Here is a 19,856-nt window from a genome sequence, read left to right as displayed (position 1 = left end):
GAACACAAATGAAGATATTTTAATGAAAGTTAGCAACAGACGTTTGGGCTCTACATTGACCTCCATAGTAGGAAAGCGAACTCATTTTTGTAATACATTTTCAGATGAAGGGGTGTTTTTCTTTCTTCCACAGTCCCTCAATTACTCTCTGTGCTTGTCTGTTTTTAGGCTGACCAGAGGGAGGAAGCGGAGAGAGAATTTGAAAAGACCACCATGCATTTTTTGTGATTCGTGAAAGTGATGCTCTGACATTTCCATTGTCATCGACGTTTTGGAAGTACTAAATGAGTTGTCCTCTGTTGCATGAGCCTGAGACATGATGTTTGGACTCATTTATACACGGAACTTAAAATATTCAGAAGGACTCAAATATACATTTTTATAATGTTTACATTGTTAGACACAGTGTGTATTTGTGTACTGTACGTATTGTAAAAAAATTGTATTATGACTAAATAAATTGTCAAAAGTGTGATGCTTGAAGTCATTCATCTTAGACAGATGATACAATTACACATTCTGAAAGTAAATACATTTCTTTATATTAAATTAATATTTTAAATTGTATTTGGTTGGATATTTGGTTAGATGTAAAGTAAATTAATTAAGTTAATACAAAGAGAAAGCATTAAGACAAAGTATAATTTAAGATTTCATTAAACTTAAAAACTTTATTTGATTCAAAGATACTTTTTGGTTTGGCTAAGTAATGGATAGTAAATTAATTTCAAAGTAAAAATTTAAAGTTGATGAAAAGTAAAGTAATTAGTCAAATTTTTTACTTTGATCCAATGAAACACTTTTTTCAGTGTATTTTTCTTATTTGTCATTATATATATATATATATATATATATATATATATATATATATATATATATATATATATATATATAATACATATATATAATATGCTTTAAATGTACTTCTGTAAATGCATTTGGTTGACGCATTTATCCAAAGAGACTTATTATTATTGCATTATATATATATAATATAGCATTCAAGGTACATTTTACATTTTTATGAACACCCTAGGTAATGAACCTACAACCTTTGTGTTGCTAGCACCATGAACTACATGAATATTATCAATAAACGCCATAATCATAATATAAATAAAAATACTACCATACTAATTCCTACATTTTAACACTTTAGGGATTCAAATAAAACACTTGAACACAGTTTACATACAATGCTTTTAATTTCATGTCTGGATGGCGTTACATGTTAGTATGCAAAACAATTATGATTTCGGCTAAACAACGTTCATACAGCTAAAAAAAAAAGCACCATCTTGGCAAGATATTTCATCTAACATCAGTTGAATGTTCTCTCATTCTGAGTGTAAACAAGTTCTGCATTTCCCCATTATCATCATCACTCTTTGCACCCCCAAATGCCTGATAAGGGCCGGGATAAATAAAATAAAAGAAGTGATGGGTCAATTCAGTCACAAATATTCCCTAGTTGAATAAATGTCATTGCAAAGGTCCTTTGGTCAGTTATCTTTCATGCTGACTCACAATTATTGACCAGTTTTGGCCATGTGACTCCACACATTCACATCTGGTTCTTCACACTCACTGCAGTTGAACTAGAACGTTTCTTATGTGTTTCTCTTATTAATAAATATGCTTTAAAAGATCTGGCAAGATCCTATTTTCGTATTTAAACATACAAAAAGCTGAAAAAGCTAAACTGTAACAGTGTATAAACAAAAGCGTGCCTAATGCTTGGCGAGGTAACAAAAAAATATACACTAAATAATATATATATTTTGTTTAAAATATCTGAATGAAAAAGCACATTCATTTTCTCAAACCCTTGAATATATAAATGTATATCGGAGCAAAAATAGCATTTAAAGAAATTGCCTTTCCACTTGAAGACCCTCAGAATAAAGTGGGAGTGTGGAATGTGAAGCGAGCGGAGACTGCGGACGTTATGAGGACGCTACCATCCGCACGCGCTGAGGGGGGGTTAAAATGACATTTTTTGCTGCCTTGATGGTGTTTTTCATCAGCATGGCTACAGTCATTGGTCCAACACCGCCTGGAACTGGAGTGATGAAGCTGGCCTTCTTTCTAACGCCTGTGGAGACACATTACAAGTCAAAATCCAGATTTTCAGATCAGTTGGACAAATAGGAGTCGGTCTTAAAGGGTTAGTTCACCCAAAAATGAAAATTATGTCATTAATTCCTCACCCTCATGTCGTTCGACACCCGTCAGACCTCCGTTCATCTTCAGACACAAATGAAGATATTTTAGTGTAAAGCTGATGCTGAGAAAGGCTTCAGATAGGCCTCCATTGGCATTCAGTACATTTACACTCACAAGACCCATAAAAAGGCACTAAAAACGTCGTTACAAAGTCCATCTCACCACAGTGGCTCTACAGTAATTTGACGAAGCGATGACAATAGTTTTTGTGCGCAAAAAAAATCTAAATAACGACTTTATTCAACCTCTTCTTGTCTTCCGTGTGTGCCTCCACGACGCATGCGCGAGAATATGACGTAGATCCGGCGTTCGGGAATCCATGAAATGCACACTTTAGTCCATTTTGAGAACTACGCCGAGACCTAAAGCACGATCAATGTAGAATTCAACAGCTTAGACACGCGCGTCTTCCTCTGCTTGTAAACAAATCGCTTCTGGGTCATGTGTCCGAACGCCGGATCTGCGTCATATTCTCGCGCATGCGTCGTGGAGACACACACGGAAGACAAGAACAAGCTGGATAAAGGTGTTATTTTGTTTTTTTTTGCGCACAAAAACTATTGTCGTCGCTTTGTAAATTATTGTAGAGCCACTGTGGTGAGATGGACTTTGTAACGACGTTTTTAGAGCCTTTTATGGATCTTGTGAGTGTAAATGTACTGAATGCCAATGGAGGCCTATCTGAAGCCTTTCTCAGCATCAGCTTTACAACTAAAATATCTTCATTTGTGTCTGAAGATGAACGGAGGTCTGACGGGTGTCGAACGACATGAGGGTGAGGAATTAATGACAGAATTTTCATTTTTGGGTGAACTAACCCTTTAACATTGTGTAAGGCAACATGGAAAAAAAGCATAACAGGTCCTCTTTAATTAAAAAAATAAACACATTTACAGCAAGCACACAGATTAAATTAACCGAGGCATTTGGCCTATTATTAACCGACTACAGAAAAATTCCAATACTAGTTGCTCTTCCTACTTACCTTCAAAGTCCACGTCACCAACAAGTCTGTTTTTCCCAGTCAAGGGGTCCAATATTCTGTTGATCCCAACATCTATAACAGCTGCGCCCTCCTTTATCATATCAGCAGTGATGAGGTTAGGAATACCTGAAGGAGTTAATGGACCCACTTTATATTAGGTGGCCTTAACTACTATGTACTAACATTTTAATGAATAATTTGATAAAATACACTTATTGTGTACATACATGTTTTTACATTGTACTTACATTTTTAAAAATACCTGCATGCAATTACATCTGTAATTAATTTCTGTAGTTACATTTGTAATTACACAGTTGACACTTCCCTTACACCTAACCCTACCCTTAAACTTACCCATATAACCACACCTGTCCCTAACCCTACCCTTAAACTTACCCATATAACCACACCTGTCCATAACCCTACTCTTAAACTTACCCATATAACCACACCTGTCCATAACCCTACTCTTAAACTTACCCATATAACCACACCTGTCCCTAACCCTACTCTTAAACTTACCCATACCACCACACCTGTCCCTAAACCTACCCTTAAACTTACCCATATAACCACACCTGTCCATAACCCTACCCTTAAACTTACCCATACCACCACACCTGTCCCTAAACCTACCCTTAAACTTACCCATACCACCACACCTGTCCCTAACCCTACCCTTAAACTTACCCATATAACCACACCTGTCCCTAACCCTACCCTTAAACTTACCCATATAACCACACCTGTCCATAACCCTACTCTTAAACTTACCCATATAACCACACCTGTCCCTAACCCTACTCTTAAACTTACCCATATAACCACACCTGTCCATAACCCTACTCTTAAACTTACCCATATAACCACACCTGTCCCTAACCCTACTCTTAAACTTACCCATATAACCACACCTGTCCCTAACCCTACTCTTAAACTTACCCATATAACCACACCTGTCCCTAACCCTACTCTTAAACTTACCCATACCACCACACCTGTCCCTAAACCTACCCTTAAACTTACCCATATAACCACACCTGTCCCTAAACCTACCCTTAAACTTACCCATACCACCACACCTGTCCCTAACCCTACCCTTAAACTTACCCATATAACCACACCTGTCCCTAAACCTACCCTTAAACTTACCCATACCACCACACCTGTCCATAACCCTACTCTTAAACTTACCCATATAACCACACCTGTCCCTAAACCTACCCTTAAACTTACCCATACCACCACACCTGTCCATAACCCTACTCTTAAACTTACCCATATAACCACACCTGTCCCTAAACCTACCCTTAAACTTACCCATACCACCACACCTGTCCCTAACCCTACTCTTAAACTTACCCATATAACCACACCTGTCCCTAACCCTACTCTTAAACTTACCCATACCACCACACCTGTCCCTAACCCTACTCTTAAACTTACCCATACCACCACACCTGTCCCTAACCCTACTCTTAAACTTACCCATACCACCACACCTGTCCCTAACCCTACCCTTAAACTTACCCATACCACCACACCTGTCCCTAACCCTACTCTTAAACTTACCCATACCACCACACCTGTCCCTAACCCTACTCTTAAACTTACCCATATCATCACACCTGTCCATAACCCTACCCTTAAACTTACCCATATAACCACACCTGTCCCTAACCCTACTCTTAAACTTACCCATACCACCACACCTGTCCATAACCCTACCCTTAAACTTACCCATACCACCACACCTGTCCATAACCCTACCCTTAAACTTACCCATACCACCACACCTGTCCATAACCCTACCCTTAAACTTACCCATACCACCACACCTGTCCCTAACCCTACTCTTAAACTTACCCATATAACCACACTTGTCCCTAACCCTACTCTTAAACTTACCCATATAACCACACCTGTCCCTAACCCTACTCTTAAACTTACCCATATAACCACACCTGTCCCTAACCCTACTCTTAAACTTACCCATATAACCACACCTGTCCATAACCATATCCCACCTCAATATCAGCAAAGGTGTTTTGCAATACAATTTGAACACAGTAAGTACATTGTACTTAAGGCCACCTAATATAAAGTGGGGCCGAGTTAATAGTGTTCGTCAATCTGGCTCCAGGAATGCATGGCCGTAAACATGCAAGAATGTAAACGTAATTTGCGAACCTGCAGCAGCAACGATGATGTCTGCGATTTTAGTGTGCTGACGGAGCTGCTCTTTGGGAGTGTAGCGGTGGGAGATGGTGACTGTGGCATCCCCTGAAACACAAGAGCCATTTATACCAATTGCCCAAGCAAACGTCATCAGAAGAGCAGAAGAAACGCACCTCCTGGCCGCTCGTGTCTTCCGTCTGTGTGTAACAGCATTGCTATGGGCATTCCCACGTTCTTGGAGCGGCCGGCCACCAGCACATTCTTGCCCAGCGTCTGTATGCCTACGAGAAGGAGATTCAGAGAGCATGAGAATTCACAGCCAGGATCAATAATGTCTGAATACTTGATTCTGATTGGCATTCAAACAACTTCATGCACAGCTAGTTAGAGTGTGTCAGTTTAAGCACCATTCTATATTAATGCACACTCTCTCTCTCACACACACACACACACACACTCACACACACACTCACACACACACTCTCTCTCACTCTCTCTCTTGCACACACACACACACTCACACACACACACACACACACACACCCTCTCTCTCTCACACTCTAACGCGCACACATACAAACACTCAGTCACACGCGCACACACTCTCTCTACGTGCACACATACACTCTCACCCACTCTCTCTCTTACACACACACACACCCCCTCTCTCGTGCGCTCGCGCGCGCGCCCACACACACTCTCTAACGTGCACACATACACACACACACACACTCTCTCCCTCTCGCGCACACACACACCCTCTCTCGCGCACACACACACACACACACACACACACTCTCTAACGTGCACACATACACACACACACACACACTCTCTCCCTCTCGCGCACACACACACCCTCTCTCGCGCACACACACACACTCTCTAACGTGCACACATACACACACACACACACACACTCTCCCTCTCGCGCACACACGCACCCTCTCTCATGCACACACACACACTCTCTAACGTGCACACATACACACACACACACACACTCTCTCCCTCTCGCGCACACACACACCCTCTCTCGCGCACACACACACACTCTCTAACGTGCACACATACACACACACACACACTCTCTCCCTCTCGCGCACACACACACCCTCTCTCGCGCACACACACACACTCTCTAACGTGCACACATACACACACACACACACTCTCTCCCTCTCGCGCACACACACACCCTCTCTCGCGCACACACACACACTCTCTAACGTGCACACATACACACACACACACACTCTCTCCCTCTCGCGCACACACGCACCCTCTCTCATGCACACACACTCTCTCACACACCCTTTCTCTCTCTCTCTCGCACAAACACGCACACACGCCCTCTCTCTCACACACTCTAACGCACACACATACACACTCAGTCACACGCACACACCCTCTCTCTCGCGCGCACACACACACACACACACTCTCTCTCGCGCACAAACACTCTCTACGTGCACACATACACTCTCACCCTCTCACACTCAGTCACTCTCTCACACACACTCTAACGCGCACACACACACCCTCTCTCTTGCAAACACACACACCTTCTCTCTCTCGCGCACACACACACACACACACCCTCTCTCTCTCTCGCGCACACACACACCCTCTCTCTCGCACACACGCCCTATCTCTCACACACTAACGCACACACAGTCACACACACAGTCACACACACACACACTCTCTCGCGCGCGCGCACACAATCACGTCTATGTAGTGTTTTATTTTTATATTTGTTCATTCATTTCTTACTTGCTGTTATATACATCTACTGTAGCAGAAATAATAAAGCACTGTTTATTTAATCTGTATATTATGTTGTGTATATGTAATGTGTATCTTTGGTCACTTGTACCAAATAAAACCAACATGAAAATGAATCTTGATTTGGTAAGTTTGCCATATCGCCATAACTATGATTATTAAACTAGATCGGAGTGGTTGTTAGGGTGCTCTTAATAGATACTGGCTCAAGTCTAGGATTATTTGGGTCTTTCCTTCAATGCATGTTTATTGGATTTGTTCACTCATTTTAGTATCGGCCAGCTGAAAATAACACAGAGTACTAAAGGGACATGGTGAAATACATTTAAATGTTTTTGCATTCGCTCACAAAAGTTGCGTCCTGGGGTTCAAATTATGACGTGCGATCCATACTGTGTTTCTCACCTGTGCGTTTTATAATCTCCCAAACCCCCCAGGGAGTGGCAGGCAACATAGTGGACTGATCCAGGCACATGCGACCGACATTGACCACATGGAAACCATCGACATCTTTTCCTGGGCAGACGGCATTACATACCCGTCGCTCATCGATGTGATCTGTGTATGAGAGGGAACGATTTAAAAGAATGTCAATTTCACAGTATAACTAGAAATAAAGTCCGGATAAAGCTTGTATGTACTAAAAAAACAACAACAAACAAACAGGTTTGAAATTACCATCAAGTCACCATTCAGCTTTAAGCCTAATGCAATCATTTCTAAAAACCCAGTTCACAGCGATGCACCGAATGATCGGCCAGGGATCGGAATTGGCCGATTTTCTGCATGATCAGCCGATCAGTCTCACGTGTCTCCGATCTTTTGAGCCGAAACATGTCGTTGGCATGGACGTTTTTTAGAAATATTTGCATGTATATACATTTATATTATATATAAATATAATACATTTTTCTTAAATATATACATGATTGTGTGTGTTTTTATAAATAAATAATAATTATACACCGTACACACACATATATTATGTAAACACAAACTTTTATTTTGGATGAGATTAATCGCGATTAATCTTTTGACAGCCCTAATAATATAATAATATAATAATATATAAATAAAGAACAACATTACAAAAGCACATAACATAATTACTAAAAAATTAAAACTAAAATTAACATTAAAAAGCAATAAAAGCTTGTTCAAAATATCAATAAATCTATAATAAAACTAAAATAAACACTGGTTCTGGGCCGTAATCTTCTGTTAACCTACCAGGAAGTGGTAGTTGTACCAGCAGACCATCGACTCTGTGGTCAGAGTTGAGTTTCGTGATGAGGTCCAGTAGCTCCTCCTCACAGATATTAGAAGGCTTCAGGATGGTCTCGCTACTAATGCCTACGGAGAACACAAGAGGACAGAGATTCAATACAACGAACTGATCAATAAGGGCAAAATGCTGCATTACACGATTTTTGCCTTGCGTTGATGCTAGTTGCCAAAACTCAGACAAAGCCTGCCGATTTTGGACCGTCCCAGTTGGCACATTTCACATAAAATCGCGTAGTGTATGACGGGCACAGACTTTGATTTAGACTATGATTGCGTCCAGTTGGAGGAAATCAAATTTCTCTGATAGAACACACAGGCTACTCTGTTGCGGTCACGCATTATGTAAAGGGAAGGATTTGATTTCAGACGCAGTGATTTTGTTTTCATTTGTTGAACTTCTCCTAGCAACCACCCAGTAAACACAGAACGTTCCCCTAACGTTCCCATATGGTTCCCGTTTGGTTATTTTTGTAGGGAACCAAATAAGAACGTTCTGGGAACGTTCTCTATTGGTTGTGTTTTTGTAACCAAAAGAGAACCTTCCCAGAACATTCCCTGCAGGTTATTTATGGGGTTTATTTTATAACCTAAAGAGAACCTTCCCAGAACGTTCCCAGCAGGTTATATTTAGATTTAATTTTTTTATAATATATACGCAGGTTTATTTGTATATTTCGTTACTGCGCGCCTCTGATCTGCGCGCGCTTCTCCAGCACGCGCTTTCTTTCGTCATCCACAGAAAGACGCGCACTCGCGTAATTTAAAAATTAACGGTAATTTTGTTTTTACCAACTGACTAACATTAGTTTATCGATCTTTATTGAATTATGGGTTATAATTAATAAATATACCAGTGTAAATAGTGTGATTTCACAGAGATTTTACACGTAATTGAAGACAACATGACGTTAACCGAGGAGTTTTGGTTTACTGACCAAAAGAGATCTAATTCAGTGGTAAGAAAATAATGCGGTTATCCTCGTTAAAGTAATCTTTATTCATTATTAATGTCTGTGAATAAAATTCATATTTTAAAACCACATATTGTGTTGAAGTCATTGTTATTTGGCACTTAAACGTAAAACCTGGTTGTGGTAGTAGGTGTCAGTGATACAGGTTACGAAATGTACATATTAATGCATAATTCAATCTTATTTAATCCTCCATATGAAGGTTTATGTGCTTGAATTATTTCTATTGATTAAATAAGTTCAAAACAAGACATGGTTTGTAGTAGGCTACTGATTATTGACGTCCATTCATCCGTTTTCCATGCCGCTTATACCATATGGGACGCGGGGCATTGCTGGACGATTACTGACCTACAGCAGGGTAAATGATATCGGAGTAAAGAGGTTAGGGGAACGTTCCAGGAACGTTCTGGGAAGGTTAGGGGAACGTTCTCCAAACCAACAGGGAACATTCTATTTACGTAAAGAAAACTTTCCTGGCTAACCAATAGAGAACGTTAGGATGCCTGTTCTGGGAACCAAAAATTGTTATCTGTTGTGTTTGGAACGTCTCATTGAAAGTCTGGTAGCGTCTTTTAGGGCTGGGCGATATGGCTGAAAACTGTATCACGATATAAGTGTTTCATATCGGTCAATATTGATAATTATTGATACGTTTTATGACCTATTTAAAATAAGGACCAGGAGAAAAATATTTTACATTTAAACATTTTTATTTTAAACTTCACCTTCCTCTGATTATAATCCCCTTAGTTATAACGGCAGAAATGGCAACACAACCATGGAAAACACTCAAATAATTAAAATATAAACAAGTCTAAAATTTCAAATTTCAATTATCTCTTAACATTAAGGCCCAGTGCGTCCATTATTTATTTGAAACGGTGACCGTTTAGATGCTTTGTCATAAGGCACTGATGCAGAGTAACATTACCTCTCCATGTAGTTTCAAAGGCTGAATTCGAGATCGCCCCTTATACCCTACATAGGGCACTATTTGAGGGGACAGCCATTTGTAGTGGTGTCCGAAACCATAGTGGACGTTATTGAGTGCACTCATTCTATCCCACTTTGCACCGCAATAACGAGTGTACAGCTGATGTACACACAGTCCGAATTCGCTCACTCGTTTTCATTCACTTCTTCAAGTGAACTGGATCAGTGGACTAAAGTAGATAGTGATTGAGGGTTTAGGGGGCGATTTCTCTCGCTGATTCATAACGCTTCGAAGCTTCATGATGCCGTGTTTTGAAATCGTCATCACTATAGAAGTCGTTATTTGGGGGGGTTTTTTTGCGCACAAAAACTATTCTCGTCGCTTTATAAAGTTATTGTAGAACCACTGTAGTGAGATGGACTTTGTAACGACGTCTTTAGTACCTTTTAAGGGTCTTGAGAGTGTAAAGAACATTGTGCCAATGGAGGCCTTTCAGAGCCATCAGATTTCAACTAAAATATCTTCATTTGTGTCTGAAGATGAACGGAGGTCTGACGGGTGTCGAACGACATGAGGGTAAGTAATTAATGACAGAATTTTCATTTTTGAGTGAACTAACCCTTTAACAGTAGGCTAACGTTAAAAAAAATATTAATAACGCATAGGCAAGCAGATTAAATCAGGTTATGAACACAACATTGTTCATCAAAACATTTTTCTCCCATAGAAAACCATTATAAAATGCTTAATATGCAATATAGCGCATGTTATTTGTGGGATCCGAAACCATAGTGGACGTTATTGAGTGCACTCATTCTATCCCACAACGCACAGCAATAATGAGTGTAGAGCCGATGTACACACAAAGGCTGTCCGACTTCACTCACTCGTTTTCATTCACTCCTTCAAGTGAACTGTATTAGTGGACTAAAGTAGGGAATAGTGATTGAGGGTTTAGGGGGCGATTTCGGATTCAACCAAAGTCAAGAATAGCACAACGGCGAGCGCGTCGAGTATAAACACGTCCCCAAACAAACGAGTCAGACGAAAGTATAACGAGGCTGGTAAAACAAGTTTGTGGTATTATCAGTCTTGGTAGGGACGACGTTGGTCTGACTACAGTCAGACTTATACAATCCAAAAAAACTGCCATACTGGCGAGCTGAGCTGACTTGTTTTCACTCCACGCCGGTTCTGTTTACTGAAGAATGAATCTAACACGAGACAACGTGATACTGATACTGATACAGTTACCTGATTGGCTGTCAGCCTGTCACTCCCTACGTTGCTAGGTTACCAGAGAGCGAGTGCCTTTGTTCATGCAACCAAACTTGCTTCGCAACCTCTGGTTTCTTCCGACGAAGAAAAAAAAATTATCGAACGCATTTTTTATTGATATTGATTACGTGTCTATCGCGATACATATCGTTATCGTTTTATCGCCCAGCTCTAGTGTCTTTAGTGCATGACGCCCACCCAGTTTTTCCTCTGTAACCACTTACAAAGCTGGATAGTGTTTTAAAATCTAAAATCTGTTCAGAGTTGAAAAGCTGTGTGATGTATTCCAGCCTTAATACTAAAAACAAGCATTGATGAGAAAATGAGAACGTATTAATGCCAACAGGGCTCCAAAAAAGGCCCCTCACAAGTGTGACAACCTGTAAAGTCACATGTACACTCAAAATAGATGTGCATACTGTATACAGCCAACAGCTGAAAGTGACACTTATCGCTTACATGCTACAGCAATACTGAGCTCAGCAAGACTCACGGCTGCTTTCCGCTCTAATTAATCCTCTTCAAGCATTAAAGGGATAGTTACCCAAAAAATGAATGAGATGCGCGGGTCAGCACGTCTTATCCACATCATGTTTGGCTGAGGTAGATCTTAAAGTGACAGTAGCACTAATAATGTCTGTCATTAATGTTCAAACAACAACGGGAACAGAAGATTGTAGCTTTAATGATGATTCATCTAGATTTCACTTATTATTTATGCAGTTAAGAAAGGTGTTGATAACTTTATTCAATTTCTGTGTAGACTATGTCTGACAGGGAAGGCCACAGGTAAATATAACATTTATTATAATGGGTTTATGTAAAGATTGTTCTAAGTTCAGTTAAATTAAAAGTTATTTTTTAAAGCCAAATAAATGTTGAAATTGGGGGCTTTCAGTTATACTGTAATGTAACGTCATCAATGTTTCATATAGACATTAATATCAGTGATACTGGCCATAAAAAGATGCCATTACAACACACACATTTAAAATATGCTGTCTTTAAATTGTTTCTAAATTAATTTGGAGAGTAACTGAAAATATTACAAAATCAAAATATTAAAAGTTTTTAATTGCAATTAATCATGATTAATTACAAATGCGATTAATTAGTTTTTTTTTATTATTATCAATTCACAGCACTAATATTTAGTTGTGACTTGAAGTGCTTCGAGTGCAGTGTTATGTTGCAGTATTTGTCCTGAAAAGTAAATGTGATGTTTGTTACCTCAATAAATTTAAGGTCATTCCTATTTTATGTTTTATGTTCTATTATATTAACATTAAAAACACTCTTTTTACGACTTAAATAACAGTTAAGGGTAAAAAAAACTGAATTCCCAAAAATTAAAACGAAAAAAAAAACGAAATTTGGGAAAAAATAAAACGGAATTTGGGAAAAAATAAAACGTATTTCATAGGGCCCTACGTCACATTGCGCCGGGTGTACGATATGGCCCATAGACCATAGCTGTCAACCCTCCCGTTTTTTCCGGGTTTCTCACGTATTTTAGCTCTTTTCCCGCTGTCTTCCCGTTTTAGTATTTTCCCGTAAAATATCCCGTATTTTTACGTTCTGATTGTGTTAACTCAGAACACGCAACTATCTGGTTTAGTGCCAGAAGACGCGAATGAGAAGTCGCGCGCACTGTGAGAACATTTTCCGTGCACTCATCCGAGAGCGCGCACACGTCTCTCAGCGCGCAAATATTGAGTTCTCTTTCAAGTCTTGCTCTTGAACGGACAAACTCACACAAAAAGTATGTCAACATATTGATGAGTATTCTAGCAGACATAGTCTGTATATGGCTTAATTAAGCTTTATACAGTCCAGAAAAGACTACGCATATCCGAGGTCTTAAAGGGGCAGTAGCCTTTACTGCTGTCTGTTCATCACTCACTGCTCTTGATTGAATAACTTTTGTAAGTTTAATAGGATTAATCTTTAATTTATACAGTCATATATGCAATGTTATTTTACATTTGATCAATTTCTGTACCTGAAAACTAATGTTAGACGTACCTGAAAAACCTGAAAAGCATAGTTTATTTTATTAGTATCTTTGCTCAATAGTATTTATTTGTGCTGCTGCTTGTATTTAAATGATTTGTTCTTATTATTTTCTTTTTTTTTATTTGACAGTAGTCCTTTTTTCCCTGAACATAGCACATACTGAACTGTACCGAAACGGTGAACCTTAAACCGTGATACAAACCGAACCGTGAGCAATCTGTACCGTTATACCCCTAGCGTAACGTATGATAAAATGACTGAAAAAAGGTTGGGAAACACTGGCTTAGGCTACTATCGAAGAAGAAGACAGTTGCAGCCGCGGGCGGGAGGAAGAGGGAAAAAGTAGCGGGAAGTAAACTTCAAGGAGAGTAGGTAGATGAGTGTGATGTGCAATGATGGATCAGGACGCTGACGGCCAAAATCAAAATATTTTGTGTAGTTATAAACTCTTTAGACTCTTTTTTTTAAGTTTGTAGGTAAGAATCGTGTAAAAAAATCCCTTATTTTGTGGATGGATTCCGGGAAATCTCCCTTATTTTCAATGTTCAATGTTGACAGCTATGCCATAGACTGAACATGTTTTTTGTAGTTTACACAGGGATGATAATGGTATCAGATTCCAAAACTTGCACTTTGAAACAAGTTTTCAAAAGTTTGGGGTGGGGGGGGGGTTACCCCCAAAATACCATTGTCATGTAAATGAACGGTCAAATCACAATAAGTATTTCCGTTTTTAGTTGAAAAAAAAATCCCTTTGTTGGCTGCCTGACAACAAGCTTGTTTGGTTATTGGCAGATAAATGAGTGTGGAGGTTGTCATTACTCAGAGATCGTATCTTACCCACTTCTGCTGCGGCACGGGTCTTATTGAGAACGTAAGAGTGACTGGCTGGATTGTCCCCCACTAACACTACGCTCAGGTGAGGCCGTCGATTCCCAGCGGAAACCCACTCCTCCAAGTCATCGCGCGCCTCGTTGCGGATCTGCCGCGCCAGTTTCCTGCCGGAGATGATCACAGCCTCTTGTCTGGAAAACAAAAGGTCAAGGATTAGAGGGCAAAAATTCTACCAGAAAAAAAGACGTTCTTTGCAGTTAAATTATCTGTTCATACAATGTCCTCCAACAATCCAGATACCAGCGATTGACGCTGGGAGCCAAAGCTGTGGTCTAAAGATAAACAGGATAACAGAGCATTCTTGCCCCCCCCCCCCCCCCCCCTCATTTTGTAAGGAAAGACTTCTAAATTATTATGTCCCTACCTGTAAAAACCTTTATCGATGAACATTTCGATTGATCAGTTAGTAGAACTGAGAAAATGCATACTTTGATTGATTGAAATCTATGTCGATTTTGATAAAAGCGTCTGCCAAATGTAAACATTAATCTTTAACCCGAACGACAACCATTAACTATTCAATACTAACATTTCGATTGATCAGTTAGTAGCACATGATGGCATTTGTGTTAGTTCTCAAACGAAAGGCTGTAAAATTGCTCTGCATAAGCTCTATACCATACATTACAAACTGTATGAAGAGCGGTAGATAGAAAAAGTCATGGGTTCTAGTCCCGGTCCAGAGAATGCGTCAAATGAGAAAATGCACACTTTGATTGATTGAAATCTACGTCGATTTTGATAAAAGCGTCTGCCAAATGTAAACATTAATCTTTAACCCGAACGACAACCATTAACTATGGAAGAGTTAAGAATCCACAGCTTGCCTTCTCATTATTTCACACAAATTTGCTTTTCCCGTGATCACACCACAACATAAAAGTTGATTTCTCTGGATTTCGAGTCGTTTTTACTCGTTTTTTCTTAGTCAGGACTGGAGCAGCGTTGGGTAAAGTAATGAATTACATCTTCAACAGAGTAATTACATTACTGTACTAATTACTCTCTCTAAAACGCATTATTTTTTAAACCCCAGATCAACACGACCAGTTGAACAATACAAGGAAAGACGCAAAACTGCACTTTTAATTCTTTCAAATAAACAATATACAATTGTAGAAATTATTCTTGAACTGAGTATTTAAAGGGAGAAGGTTATTAAAAAACGTGATCTGATAAAATGCATACTTTAATTGAAATATATGTCGATTTTGATAAAAGCGCAAATGCAAAAATTAAATGGCTTATCTTTAACCCGAACGACAACCATTAACTATGGAAGATTTAAGAATCCACAACATGTTTTCTCGACTTAATTATCTCATGATTTTGACAACAAATTTTGCATTTCCTGTGATCACTAATTTATTTACATAAAAGTTGATTTCTCAAGATTTGCGTTGTTTTTCACTAGCTTTTTCTTAGCCTGGAGCAGTGTTGGGTAATTGACTCTTTTAAAAAAAAGTAATTCATTACTAGTTACATTTTTACAATTACTCTCTCTAAAACGCATTGTGTTACTTATTACTTTCTAAATCCCAGATCAACACGACTAGTTGAACAATACACTGTAAAAAAAGTATTGTTGGTTTAACTTAAAAAAGTAACCTTGTTACCTTGAAATTTTGAGTACATTGAAATTAAAAATTTGAGTTAATACAATGAAGGAAATTGGTTTAATAAATAGAAACGAAATATTCTTGTATCTGAACCACATAAATAAAAAAATTATGTGATTAATCATGAAAAAAATCAAGACAATTTGGCATGTTTTACTGCATTACAAATAAAACACATAATTACGCAATATGCTTACAAAATCTTTTAATAACATTTGAATAAAGGGTGATGTCGATTCTCAAATTCTCTTCATTGTTTTAACTCAAATTTTTAATTTCAATTAACTCAAGGCAACCAGGTTATTTTTTTAATATTCTTTTTACAGTGTACAAGGAAAGACGCAAAACTGCACTTTTAATTCGTTTAAATAAACAATACACAATTGCATAAATTATTCTTAAACTGAGTATTTAAGGGGAGACGGTACATTTTAATCCCACTGTTGTTTGTATATAAAATGCTTCTAGTCTATACCGTATTTAATACAATTAAATCAGAATTAACTAATTAAATTACAGAAAAATTAAGCGCAATCCCTTACTTTACTTTTTCAAGGGAAAAGTAATAAATTAGTAATTACATCCAATGCTGTTCTGATGGTAAGACATCACTAAGCGCTACGTAAATAAATACGGTTTTATTTTACACAGAAAACACTTTGAAAGCACGAAACCGAAGTAGTGATAGTCTTTTCCCCCTATTATAAAGTACTACTGTTACCAACTCATTTTCAAGGGACAATCCAACGCTCTCCATTGACTTTGCATTGCGTGAAGCGCCTCCTTGTCATTTCTGACTTATAACAAAAAACAGAACAATGTATAAAAGCTGCTATGTGACAAGGTGTACAGCAAACAAGCTTAAAAACACAGAAATACATTTTTATAAGCTGTCGACCCCAAAAAACGAGCGTTTAAGGAGACAAAAGTGGATACAGGGAAAAAGACGTGAAGCTTCAGCAGGAAAAATGAGTACATTTTGGGATCCTGATACTCAGTATGCCTCAATATGTCTATGTGTGCAGTAAATATTTTGTCACTGTTAAGTCAAATATCCAAATGTCAGGTTTATATATTATATTTCCTGATTATGTTCCCCTGCAGTGTGTGTAGTTCTCAGTGTAATATAACGTGTCGCGCTCTGTCTCAAAGGCCTGTATCCACTTTTGTGTCCTTAAACGCTCGTTTTTTTGGGTCAATAGCTTATAAAAACTTCTGGGTTTTTGGTTGTGGGTTTTATTTAGCTTGTTTGCTGTACACTTTGTCACATATCAGCTTTTATACATTGTTCTGTTTTTTTGTTAAAGCTACACTGTGTGATATTTTCCCCCATTTAGCGGTTAAAAGGTATATGACCATCCAGTGAATATTAGTTTCTGTTCCTCTCAATTCCGATTTCGTTTTAACTCCTACGGTGGCCGATTTAGTCCAAGATTAATATGGCTTCCAGTTCAACCTCGTCCACATTCGACTCTGTGCCATCGAATGTTAAAACGCGAAAGGTGAAGCTTGAATTTACGGATATGTCCCTCTTTGGCTAATGTACTTTCAAGATGGAGGGGCAACATGGCGACCAGCATTCGAACCCTCACCCGTATGTATTTTCAATGGCATATTATAAACTTACGAGAATACTTTATTACTTGAAATAAGTAAATATACATTATAGCACATATTTTTGAAAGAACTAAGTGTTTTTAACTAAGAATAAACAAAAAAAGTTACACAGTGTAGCTTTAAAAATGACAAGGAGGCCGCCTCAAAGTCAATGGAGACGGTTAGATTGTCTCGGTGGGCGTGGTCTTCTGATTATGACGCGTGTCGCTCTGTTTCTATTGGTGGATCTAGTACTTTTTTTATTTATTTATTATTATTATTATTTTTTAAGATAAGGAAAAATGCAAGGATAAATAAAAAAATAATAATATTCCATAAAAATAAGATTTGCCGATTTTTATTTCACGGTGACTTAAATTTACGCCTCAGGCTCAGTCACGCATATTCTGTTAGCGTCGCTAAATTAATTCCACTAAATCACCGACGACGCGGAGCATAAATGAATACGGGTAACGTTATGTGCTCAATTTGAGCAGTAAATCATCAGCACATGGGCACTGAAATTAGAAGCAGAGAGAAATTAGTCCCTCAGTCGAAACTTGATGCCGGCTGCTTGCAAGCAGTTAGTGACATTACATCAGCCGCGTGCGCGAGCACCGGGAGCCGGCGAGCCGCGCTCGGGGGCGCGCACAAGAAGTGAACAATTAAACCGGCGTTTGTTACATAACGAAACCATCGAGAGAAAGTCGCAGATGACATGCTTTATAAAGAAGCCACGTGAAACAGTGAAAGAATTACAACAGAGGAAGCCCATTACTAATAAAGAGTTACAGTTATATGACAAGCAGTTTATCGAGAGCGGATCAACGCAGCGACATTAATAACTCGAGCTTATTCTATAAACGAATTAGAGGAGACACTTACCTTGAAGATGACAAATGAAAACTACATGCCTGATGATGAGAATGCCGGTATAGTTTCCGCAATGCCCGGAGTGTAGCCATGGTGCGTAATATAAATAAGAGTTCAATTCTGAGAACAGCTAAAACGTACGTACGTTACCCAAAACAGACCAGGTGGAAATAAGGCAGAAGTGTACACACTAAATTTTAGTGTCCGTTTTTAACCCTGATCCCCCTATGCGTGGCTATAGCGTCACTACATGATCCCAGATGAGAAACTACCGCCCCATGATCCGAAACGCGCATGCTCAGTTTAACTATAAGGTTTTAGACATAGATATATATACATAGATGCCTCATCCGCCATATTGGAACGGTCAAAACAGGTCCGTGAACATTCGAGAGCAAGTTGACTGCATAGACTTCAGCAGATATTTATTTTTATTCATTTATATTTTGTGAATTTTTTTATTTTTAGACTATGTTTACCGTATCTGTATTAAAATCATGGGCGTCGGAACCATTGTATGTGGGTATTATTATTAAACACGTTAGACACTTTATTTCCACTTTTCTAATATTTTCTTCATTTTTACTGAAAATAAATGCCTTTCCGATCTGATATGTGATTGGAAAACGGAGAAGATTGAGTTCCGCGGGTCGATTTGTGTCAAAACTAGATGCCGTGCGTCTTACCCCTACACTAATTTTGTCTTTCCAAACTATACGTTTAGCAAGCAAAGCGGTATATTTGTACTTAATGTAATTGGCATCTACTCCAGTAAAAAATTTCTGAGGACCCACCTACATTTTTTTTGCTTCCGACGCCCATGATTAAAATATATACTTTATCAAGTTTCCTGTTTTTTTGCGGTGTTTTTTGTGATATATGTAGCCCCTGTAATCTTTGTTTAATAATAAAAAAAACTTCAGCTGATGATTTTGCTAAACTAACACAATACAAGACTAAGGCGTCAGCTAACGTGTCGTTAAAAAGTTACCATAATAAAAGCAAAAACATGTAGTTAGTTAATACATATAAAAGCACAAACCAACACATTTCCACCTGTGAAGAAAATCCAATTTCTCCGGGAATTTAAATCTCTCACAACGAGAAGCTGTGGCATCATTGATTCCTACTGTGAGTGACGACACGCTGACCGTTGCAAGATGGCGGGAGCGCCGACGTTTCTGAACCGGTCGAATGTGGCATCT

The 19,856-nt window shown here is 38.7% G+C and overlaps 1 protein-coding gene across 2 annotated transcripts; it reads right to left on the bottom strand.

Annotated features, from left to right (window-relative positions):
• Window positions 1–1,181: 1,181 nt before the first annotated feature.
• Window positions 1,182–18,936, bottom strand: mthfd2 (methylenetetrahydrofolate dehydrogenase (NADP+ dependent) 2, methenyltetrahydrofolate cyclohydrolase). Of its 2 annotated transcripts, XR_013816413.1 has the most exons (9): window positions 18,664–18,927; window positions 14,510–14,694; window positions 8,411–8,533; window positions 7,586–7,738; window positions 5,566–5,673; window positions 5,405–5,497; window positions 5,242–5,308; window positions 3,212–3,337; window positions 2,079–2,095 (listed from the first exon to the last, which is right to left on the bottom strand). XR_013816413.1 is itself a non-coding variant. In XM_079815794.1 (8 exons), exons 1-8 carry the CDS (start codon window positions 18,741–18,743, stop codon window positions 1,947–1,949), a joined length of 1,017 nt encoding a protein of 338 aa, XP_079671920.1. In that variant the 5' UTR covers window positions 18,744–18,936; the 3' UTR covers window positions 1,182–1,946. The 2 variants fall into 2 exon arrangements, 1 of the variants encoding a protein (XP_079671920.1); XM_079815794.1 differs by lacking the exon at window positions 5,242–5,308 and having other exon boundaries at window positions 1,182–2,095; window positions 18,664–18,936.
• Window positions 18,937–19,856: the final 920 nt, after the last annotated feature.

This window comes from Gobio gobio, assembly GCF_949357685.1.
Source record: "Gobio gobio genome assembly, chromosome: 4".
Classification (NCBI taxonomy): domain Eukaryota; kingdom Metazoa; phylum Chordata; class Actinopteri; order Cypriniformes; family Gobionidae; genus Gobio; species Gobio gobio.
This window is presented reverse-complemented; position numbering and strand designations above follow the sequence as displayed.

What these genes read in the sequence shown, in the direction of transcription:
- mthfd2 (XM_079815794.1), bottom strand. Translation starts at nt 18,743, where the DNA reads ATGGCTACACTCCGGGCATTGCGGAAACTATACCGGCATTCTCATCAT. An exon ending in GGTACAACTACCACTTCCTG is followed by an intron (nt 7,739 to 8,410) that starts GTAGGTTAACAG and finishes TCTCATACACAG; the next exon opens with ATCACATCGATGAGCGACGG. An exon ending in AAGACACGAGCGGCCAGGAG is followed by an intron (nt 5,498 to 5,565) that starts GTGCGTTTCTTC and finishes CTTGTGTTTCAG; the next exon opens with GGGATGCCACAGTCACCATC.